This window comes from Gossypium hirsutum, unplaced genomic scaffold (genome assembly GCF_007990345.1).
Source record: "Gossypium hirsutum isolate 1008001.06 unplaced genomic scaffold, Gossypium_hirsutum_v2.1 scaffold_1370, whole genome shotgun sequence".
Taxonomy (NCBI): domain Eukaryota; kingdom Viridiplantae; phylum Streptophyta; class Magnoliopsida; order Malvales; family Malvaceae; genus Gossypium; species Gossypium hirsutum.
In genome coordinates, this window is record NW_024403581.1 from 1 (window position 1) to 9,661 (window position 9,661).

The 9,661-nt window shown below is 35.0% G+C and overlaps 2 protein-coding genes and 1 long non-coding RNA gene across 11 annotated transcripts; all 3 read left to right on the forward strand.

Annotated features, from left to right (window-relative positions):
- The first annotated feature begins 483 nt into the window (after positions 1-483).
- On the forward strand, positions 484-3,741 carry LOC121227682 (uncharacterized). Of its 3 annotated transcripts, none has more exons than XM_041110596.1 (5): positions 484-912; positions 1,464-2,144; positions 2,281-2,413; positions 2,502-2,850; positions 2,941-3,741. In XM_041110596.1, exons 4-5 carry the CDS (start codon positions 2,603-2,605, stop codon positions 3,461-3,463), a joined length of 771 nt encoding a protein of 256 aa, XP_040966530.1. In that variant the 5' UTR covers positions 484-912; positions 1,464-2,144; positions 2,281-2,413; positions 2,502-2,602; the 3' UTR covers positions 3,464-3,741. The 3 variants fall into 3 exon arrangements, with proteins under 3 accessions (XP_040966530.1, XP_040966532.1, XP_040966531.1); XM_041110598.1 differs by having other exon boundaries at positions 2,502-2,845; XM_041110597.1 differs by lacking the exon at positions 484-912 and having other exon boundaries at positions 1,990-2,413.
- A 1,150-nt stretch (positions 3,742-4,891) lies between these two features.
- Positions 4,892-6,114, forward strand: LOC121227684 (uncharacterized). Its single transcript, XR_005925229.1, has 3 exons — positions 4,892-5,532; positions 5,696-5,845; positions 5,950-6,114. It is a non-coding gene; the product is annotated as an uncharacterized lncRNA (long non-coding RNA).
- A 175-nt stretch (positions 6,115-6,289) lies between these two features.
- LOC121203631 (uncharacterized) lies at positions 6,290-9,646 on the forward strand. Of its 7 annotated transcripts, XM_041110605.1 has the most exons (9): positions 6,290-6,482; positions 6,807-6,971; positions 7,057-7,088; positions 7,483-7,546; positions 7,630-7,864; positions 7,975-8,349; positions 8,509-8,896; positions 9,001-9,055; positions 9,174-9,646. In XM_041110605.1, the coding sequence occupies exons 5-9, from the start codon at positions 7,801-7,803 to the stop codon at positions 9,195-9,197; spliced, it is 906 nt and encodes a 301-aa protein (XP_040966539.1). In that variant the 5' UTR covers positions 6,290-6,482; positions 6,807-6,971; positions 7,057-7,088; positions 7,483-7,546; positions 7,630-7,800; the 3' UTR covers positions 9,198-9,646. The 7 variants fall into 7 exon arrangements, with proteins under 7 accessions (XP_040966539.1, XP_040966533.1, XP_040966537.1 ...); XM_041110599.1 differs by having other exon boundaries at positions 7,975-8,896; XM_041110603.1 differs by having other exon boundaries at positions 7,975-8,896; positions 9,192-9,646.
- Positions 9,647-9,661: the final 15 nt, after the last annotated feature.

Genomic DNA, 9,661 nt, shown 5'->3' on the forward strand with positions numbered 1-9,661 from the left:
ACGACCAGGCACTCATGATTCACAAAATCTAATGAATTATCTCAGTACACCCCACAGTAAATCAAAAAAAAACAAAATAAAACGGGAAAAAAAAACAATTTCTATTCAACCGAAAAAAAAAAAAGAAAATGCTCCGCCAACTCAGTGAAAACGTGTCCTGTAGAATGCATTCTTTTTCTCTCTCCTAAACCAGTATAGATTGATAAATTTCAATAAAAAAAAGCCAAAATTCTCAATTGATTTTTTTTCCAGCATATTTACATAATTTTGCTCATAATTAGCGATAAAGACTTAAAAGAATATTTACAACGAAAAAGATCTAAGATACCAACGTAAGGGCGTTTATCCGGCCTTTGTTTATATTTATTTTAGTTAAATTTAATTATTTTCAACTACTAATTTAATTCTATTTTATATTAATTTATTTAATTTTAAATATATAAGTTTTTTATATAATATCTACGACTATTTATAACCTGTGTTTTGGTGTTCCCGTCAGCTATCTCAAAGATTAATTAAAGGGGTTAAATGCAATGTCACCCTACTCTTGTTTAATCGGTTTCTCAAATTAATTGTCTTAAATTTGACGAATTAACTTCCACTACATCCAAATTCAAGTCCATTTGCTGTGCTGTGAGTGAATTGGAGAGAGATGAGAAGGGGGAAAATTGCCCCAGATGGCAATGAAGCGAGAAAGAGGAGCGAGAAAGGAGACTCCAAATCCCTCAATGCCTATTTCAAGCAGAGGAAGTCACGAACAGAAGACTTCAAATGCCGGGATCTTGAAGGAGAAAATCAGAAACAAATAAGAGAATCGGGAAATGAAAATAAGGGCAAGCCGGGAAAAGGGTTCTTCGCTTGCTATCTGCTAACCTCTCTCAGCCCTCGTCATAAAGGCCACACCTATATCGGGTCTGATTCTACTGTTCTCTTCCTATATTAGTATTTTGCCTCATCCTCACCGTGTTTCTTTCTTATCTCAACATATGGATGCTAATGCTTCTTTTTTTTTGCTGTCAAAGATTGATCTTTCTTTTTGGCAAGATATCTTTTCCAATTTACCTCTAAGGTTCAGCTTTATGATTCTGCACTTCTCACTCGAGTGTTTTGAATGGTACATGACATGTTCGAAGGCTTTTATTAGATTCGTATTTACGCATTTTGAGGTTTATCTGAGTAAATTCAATTTTAACTCGATGTTTACTTGGTTATGATCTTTAAATTCAAATTCGCTTTTTTCCCTTCAAATTTTCCGTGTTGTTTCTTTTATGGTTCATGTTGATTCGTTACCACTTACCATGAAGAAATTGATGCTACTATCTATGTGGTTTAATAAGTCATTTAAATAATATCAGCTTGCAGTTGTTTTCCTTTGATATGAGGTTCTCTAGTAAAAAATTCAAGCTGACCAAACAGTTTGCAGTTTGAACTGTTTATATAACGGCAGTGTTGCCTAATTGCAGATTTACTGTGAACCCACTGCGTCGAATAAGACAGCACAATGGGGAAATAGGGAGTGGTGCTTGGAGGACAAAGAGCCGACGCCCGTGGGAAATGGTTGTGTGCATATATGGTTTCCAACCAATGTATCTGCTCTTCAGGTCGTATATATAATATATATTTTATATTTTATATATAGTCTATAACATGGTTGTATTCGAATCTGTTGCATCACCTTTTGGGCTTAGTAGAAAACTGGCAGGTTATGCTTAAAATGCCATTTATATGACTATGAATTGGTCTATCTCAGTCTCATCATTTAGCGCTTGTTGATTTTCTTGTATAGATGCGTTGCTTGTTGTAACAAGGAATTTGGTTGGGCTCAACAGCTATATTCTACCTTGAGTTTTCATGCATTTCTATCATCTTTTTTATTGTTATGGTATTGGTTAACTTATTCCAGCGACTGCAGCAGAATATCTTCTCACTCTAGATGAGATTGGCTATGGCAGGAAACCTTTAGTTTAGGGGTTATCTACTTTATGTGAAATTTAATTGTCTTATGTTGTCCATGCTTAGTTGATGAAGTGCTATATATAAATGTGTATGTTAAATTGAGCCATAAGGCAACAGGAGATAGAGAATGCCGGATTTTTTTTAAATGCAGAAAAGGCAGCGTTTTGACACTCGAAGAGACATTCTTGGTTGGTGAACAATGCTTCCAAATTTTAAAATTTTCTGAGCTAATTGATTTTATTATATGTAATACTTCCAATAACTGTTCTGACTCATGGTTTGTTACTAATATATAAATGTTTTCTGATGGGTTGATGCCTGCAGTTTGAGTGGGCCTGGCAGCATCCTCGAGAATCAGAGGCCGTGAGGCAAGCAGCTGCAACTTTAAATCCTTCTCTGGTGTCACCAATAAGATAAAACTTGCATATACGATGCTCACCCTCCCTGCCTGGCAGAGGTACATACTTGCCTTTTATCCCTGATAACTCCTGTTTTGTTTAGGTCAATAGTTGGTTAACCAATGTGTTATATTGTTGTTTGATCAGCTTGAACATCACGATAAACTACTTCTCAACCAAATACACAAATCATTCTGCTAGTTGCCCAAGCTTGCCGGAGCAGATGAAAGTTAAAGTTTCACCAATGGATGAGCTCCCCTGCTATACTGAACCAAATGAGATTGAATACAAAGATGATTGTGATAACTTGGATGAATATGACGAAGTCAGTGATACATGTGAAACTGTTCCAGAAACATATCCAAATGAAGTGGTTATTGTTTCAGCAGATAATTTGCATAGCATCATTCATGAGGCTTGTCATGAACAATCTGAACACATTGAAGAACATGGGACAAGAAAACCAGGGGAGTCATCCAATCTTGGAGTCGGTAATGTAGAGTCACTAGTTTTCATTGATCCCCTACTAGCAAGGCAACCTCAATTGCTACTGGCCTCACTGTGGTAAATGCTGCTGAATGTGCAGATATGAGCATTGCTGGGAAGGAGTCTTTGAGGGCATGCGGTTTAAATATGCTGTGGAAGCTGATGAAGATCCACAACCATCGGTAAAAGAGGTAAAAGAGAAACCATCAACTACTGATGAGGAATATGAAAAGCTAGGGGACACTTGCACTTTTGGTGTATATCACAGGCAGTCATTTGATGTCATTTGTTCACCAGTACGAGCATCTTCCTCAGTTTTTACTAGCCTTTCTAATGAAGAGACAGCTGAAGGAACCAATGTAAGCATTATTGAGAAGGAATGTCGGATTCAGAAGCAATTTTCAGCTTTTGTAGCAGCCAGTGGAGATCAACAGTCATGGAGAAAAGAGAAACCATTGACCACTGAAGTTGCAGTTTTGAAGGAACATGTCCCTAGTTTCGATGTCACTCGTGAACCTGAGGTTATAGATTTGTTAACCCCATCTCCCAGCTATAGAGTCAGGCCATGCACCAAGAAAAGAAGAATTTCCAAGTTTTCTCCTGAGATCATAGATCTCACTTGAGCTTTGTCTGAGCATAGAATTTTGGGCATGGATTAACAGGAGGATTAAGCGGGCCACAAGAGTAATTGTTTTATCCCTTAAATCAACTGGAAGGTCTGGGTAGGGAATTTTATTCATTTCTACTATGACAATAACCCGTTCTGCTTTAATGCTAATTGATCAGATTAGAAGTAATTGTTTTCATCAAATACTACAATCCTGCCTAGCTGATGATGGGAAAATTACTTCATTTTATATTAGCGCTTTGCTTATATTGAAATTAAGAGAAATTAATTTGAGTTTTTAGTCTGAAATACAAGATGGTCACATCATAAATTGATTGTTCTTTTTCTTGCATATGTTCCTTTGGACCATCATAAATTGATGGTAACCTGGAGGTGGGTATGAGATAGCTATAATTTCTCAGTGGCATACTCCACTTAAAATTCAATTCATGCTTTTGCTATTAATTTTTGCATTTGCTAGTTATGAATTTAGTTTTTACCAGTTTCTGATATCACTGCGTTACACGTTAATATATGAGTTTATATTTTGATTATTTAAAATAATTTTTTACTTAAATTATTATCTGCACTTTTATTGTAATTTAAAATATTCATATTTATAGATAACCAACAATATTTTATTTTTAATTGCTTTTTTATTCTAAACATGAGAACATATTTTATTTATATTTCATTTTCGGGTACCTAGGCTGCAACAAAAATATTTATTTATTGTTTTATTTTATTTTAAAGGCACTTGGAGTGTTGCAATTTTTTTTTTAAATTTCTGATATAACTATGAAATTATTATTTATTATATTTTATTTTTGGAGCACAGGATGGTATTACAATTTCCTTTTTACTTTTCAGGATTACTATAAAAATTATTATTTACTATATTTCCTTTTCAGGGAATTTTGGCTTAAGCAGGAAAATTATAAAAATTATTATTTATTATATTATATTTTTGGGCACTTAGTCTTGAGTATAGTGTTGCAAAAATATTTTTTTATTTTCTGAAATAATTATAAAAATTATTATTTATTCTATTTTATTTTTGGACACTCGAATTTGAGTATAGTGCTGTAAATTTTTATTTTATTTTGGAGATAACTATAAAAACTATTATTTTTTATATTTCATTCTTGGGGAAATTTGGCTTGAGCATGATGCTACAATTTTTTTTATTTTCCAAAAAAATTAAAAAATATATTATTTGTTATATTTCATTTTCGGAAAACTTGTGCTTGAGTATGATGCTTGAAAATTATATTTTATTTTTGGGATAGCTATAAAATTATTAATTATTATATTTTATTTTTGGGATAGCTATAAAAATATTGATAAAATATTAATGAAAAGAATCATAAATCATAAAAATTAAAATATTGAGTACGAAACAAAAAGAGACGGGGGAAGCCATAGTTTTAAAGCTTCAAATTTGTTAGCTTTACATGATTGACAATTGAACGGAACGAAGTTTAACTGAGGAAAGTTAATTTTTATGGACTAGTCCTCGAAGTTTTGTGTGTCGTTGGAAAGCTTTTAAGGTACTTTGTTTGTTGATTTTAAGCTTTTAAGGTATCGGTGTTGGTTATCTTGTCGATGGTTAAGAACTTGCATGTGTTGCGGATTCTCTTTAGCTCATACAAACAATTTAAGTCTTTTGTATTTAAAAAAACTTTATTATACTTCTCTGGGCAAAAAATTATTTAATGAAATAGAAAAGTAATGAATCGGAAAGATATTATTTATAAGGTTGTATGATGACCTTGTATTAAATGATATGATTATTTGTGTATGAATGAAATCCTATGACATTTGATATGATATATTTATGTGATGTACTAACCACGGAATTTGTGGTTTAAATTGTATAAGGATGCCAAGGTTTATAACATGCTTTGTGCCATATGTTTCAATTATTTATATTGCTTAATATCAAGATAAGTCAAGTTAAATTTTTGTATGAACTTTCTAAGCATTAGTATGCTTATGTTGTTTCTTGTTCATCCTTGTAGATCGATAGTTGGGGTCGAGTGGATCGAATCACATCAAATTTCACACCATCCGTCTCAAGTTTCGGTAGACTTTTGTTCATTTTAGCTTGGTTATATGTGGCATGTACATAGGTGTCATTGTATATGTATGTTAATTTTGAGACATGTTACTTTAGTCTCTATATGATATTTTGGTGTTGGGATAAACATAAACTATATGCATGAATGTGTGTATTTCAATGCCTCAGAAGTGACCACTGGAAAAACTAATGATAACACAAATGATGGCATAGTTGAGATTTCCGATGATGAAAGGTTGGATAAGATGTTGGAATTTTCATCTAAGAACATCTGGGACCATGTTGAATCTGATGAATTTATGGAACGTGTGCGTCAAGGTTTGGATTCTCAGCCCTCTTCCCTTGGTGGAAATCAGGCCATGTTAATTCAGCTCCCATCTCATATTCTACCATTCTATTCTTGAATTCAATAAATCCCACAGCTAAAAAAGCAATGTGCAACTTGCCTCTCCCCTTTTGAGCTATCTTGGGATTTGGATAGTTGGTCAACCCTGTCAGCAAATTGTTCATAAAGGATTCTGAGCTGGTGAAAACATTACACTTTCTGAGAATCCTCCATATTTTCTGGTACACAAAGTCCATGGTGATCGCTATCAACATGATCACCAACTCTCCTAGCTGATGAGATCAAGGGATCATGGTTTAATGGTCGAACTCCATGGTGATCATTATCAACATGATCACCGACTCTCCTTCTTATCTTAAATTTGGTAGAGAAGGATTATTATTATCATGTGCTAAATGCAGGATGCTATGATGCAGGACATGGATGTTCCACTTGGTAGCAGTCCTTCGCAGTTCTCAGTCGATATAACTGATTCACATGGCAATTGGAAGCCAAACCTCTCCACTTTTTCTGACGACATGCAACTTGACATCCATTACAGAAATAGCAAGTGCTCTTTTGGTGACACTGACATTTCCTACAACATAGGAAGGGAAGATATATGGGATGGTGAGTCTCAGCTTTAGTCGGTGTTGGTTGTTTTGTTCATGAATCACAATTCTTATTGTTCATTTTACACATTGCACCAACTTGTGATTAAGATATTCAGAAATTCTTTTGCCTATCTTCACTTATTGTTTCAAACATAGATTTTATGTTAGTCATAGTGAATATCTCTTGCAGCAGACTATCATTCTTGTTGTCTGTGTCAATAAGTACTATTTTGAACTAGTTCTTTTTTCACTAAGCTTTTCTCATATTTAGACATCATTATACTGTGGAGGCTTCTCTGGTGCAACATGTCATTTTCTTTTTTTCTTATATGTTTGTCAGCTAAAGTTAGCTACCTAGATGATGGCTTTCCCCATGAAAGGGAAGATGACATTTCTTGGAAATACTGGCCACACAAAATAGATGGTAATTCTGGAGATTTTTGGATTATGAAAATGGTGAGATACCAGATAATGCTTTTGAAGGGCATTTCATGCTGAGGAAAAGGTTAGCAATCGACAGTGAATATTTCCTTGTTCTGAGAGATAGGAGTATACCTTTTCTTTTTGATGAATTCATTACATCTATGCAGGGGTGTCAAAGCAACAAATTTGAATAGTTTAGGTGCTATTTCTCATTGAATTTATGGAATAGTTTAACTCAACACTTTTTATTTAATATTAACAGGACAAATTAGTTTTTAATTATTGCTTTGTTATTGGTTTTTTGCTGCATATGCTAACTTTGAACACAAATTATGATATGGCGTCATCCCTTTGTCTTTTAAGAATTTGGAGTGCTCTATTTCACTTACTGAGAATTTTCTGTGGGGGAAATCTCCAGATTCTTGGGATGATTGTTGGCTCAAGTTACTTCCAAGAGGGAGGAGTTAAATGTGAAAGTGTGGTTGCGTTATTTCTTTCATGTTATTATTCTTTAATTGATGCATCTATGATTAGAATTGTGATTAAGAATGTTTTCCATCCACCTCTAATTCTTTCTCTTTTTCCACAATCAGATCCTTCTCCAAAGCATTTATCATCAAAAGTTGGTCATGATTTGACAACTTTAATTGGGGAAAGGTATGAAATTTCCCTCCAAAGGTACTTGGGAAATTTGCCTTCTTTTTATTTAATTTCTAAATAGAACGGTTGCTTTGATATAGTGGCAGGTATAACCCAATTCAAACGAATTATGATGTAAGAGATTTGCCACCCCAACCAGGTTGGCCTTTTTTGGGACTGAAGATGTAAAGGATAGCTTGAGCTTGCTGAGGTAAATTATAGCAACTTTTTGTTGCAAGGTGATTTGGTTGGAAGGTACTACTTTAACTTACATGTTTCCTCTCTCTCTCCCTCCCTCAAGCTTTAGCAGTGAAGAATCATGCTCTTCTAGTGCAGGTTACGTTTGATTTCATAAATTGCTTTGACAATTCATTGTCATTTTGTAGTCTTTAATAAAAAGCTCCCCTTGTGAAACTAAAGCAATCATTTAAAATATTTAATTGCAGTGAGGGGTGAAACGATAGACAGTTCACCTCCAAATCTAATGCCTAGGCAGAGCAGAAGAATATGTAGTACATTTGGTAGGACCAGAATGAAGTATGATCTGGACAATGATTTTGCCAAGGAAACACGTTGCAAAGACAGAGATAATCTTGGGCAACCATCTGGCAAATATATGAGGACTCCAGTTCCGCTCAAGTCAACAGCAACCAAGCGTGCAAGCTATTATCTCCAAGGGGGAATAGAACTATCTCAGAAATGGTTGCTTGAGGAAGGATGCAATGCAGTTGATATAGATTTGGGTTTCAGTTCTTTCCATTGCACCTCACAGGCAAACCTTCCATCTGTAGGATCCCAGCTGTGGGCTGAAGATCCTATTGGTGCCTTTCCTGTTCCTGAACTGAATCTTAATGTCAAATCTTGCTTTAATACACCTAAGCACAGTGAATTTATTCACCGTTTGCCTTTTAGCTGTTTCACATCTGAGAAGTTTGCTTTTTGCCAACCATTGAATCAAACAAACTCTTTTGATTCTCCAGTATTCTCAAATATCGGGGCTGGATCAATCAAGCATGCCCTATCTCCAGATTCAGGAAGACAAGGTGTTCCTTTGGATTTGTTTGATGCTGGTCAGCATAGAGAGATTGAATTTCTTGATTTATCAGTACGAGGACGAGTTAATGGAGATGATAAAAGAAAACCAAAGTCCCCACCAGCCAACTGCAAACAGTTAGAACTTGAAATGGAAAATTGCTTTGGAAATGATTTATTATTTTCAAAGGAGCCCATAGTAATGGGTGGTTCAAATCCGAATAACAAGGAGGATGAATTCATTGAAGCAAAAGATGGAACTCTAGAAACAAAGGGGAGCCTTGGTGTGGAAACATCACCATCTGTTAAGATCCATGAGAAAGGAGAGAGCAAAGGGTAACTATAATCTACTCGGATTTCATCTTTCCAATTTGCCATCACTTTTTTTCCTTGCCCTCTGTCAAGTAAGATGCTGAGATAAGGTTTTTCATTGCTGCTAGATATGAGTGTGATGTAGAAATTCCACTTCCTTGTCAAAGCGGGACAGAACAGAAGGTATGTCTTCTTTTAGGATACGGTTTTTTTAATATATACACATATATGCATATTAAAGTTTGAACTGCCATTAGATGTTTGCTTGATGTTCTGGATTCATGTATAACGTTTGAATCAGAGCTCAATGCAGGAACAGAAATGAAAGGTCCAAGGTTGAGGAGGGAAAAGCTATAAATAGAGGAGAGTAAGGTGGGGATAATCTAAGCAGGTGGGAAAACTAGCTATGTTCAATTTGTTTAGCTAGAGAAAGTTGCAAGGAAAGGAAAGGGAACATTTGATTATGCCTTGCCTTGGACATTATTATCGTCATCAACAACTTGAAAAAATATAAATAGAGTTGGAGATTGGGTAACAGGGGATGCTGGGTTTTCTGATTTTCTCTAATCGACACACTTTTAAGTAGCAGAAAATGGTTAAGAGGCGACACTTTTTTTTGTTAACTGCCTAGAATTGAACTAAGCTCTTTTGCAATTGCTATTCCTAATCCCAGCAACTACTCCATCTGTCAATGTGTAATGTTTCATTTCTCTGCTAATGATGGCCAGATCCGGTGGAAGGGTGGTTGCCTTGCCCCACCTGGAGCCGATCCAACCTTGGAAAGATTTC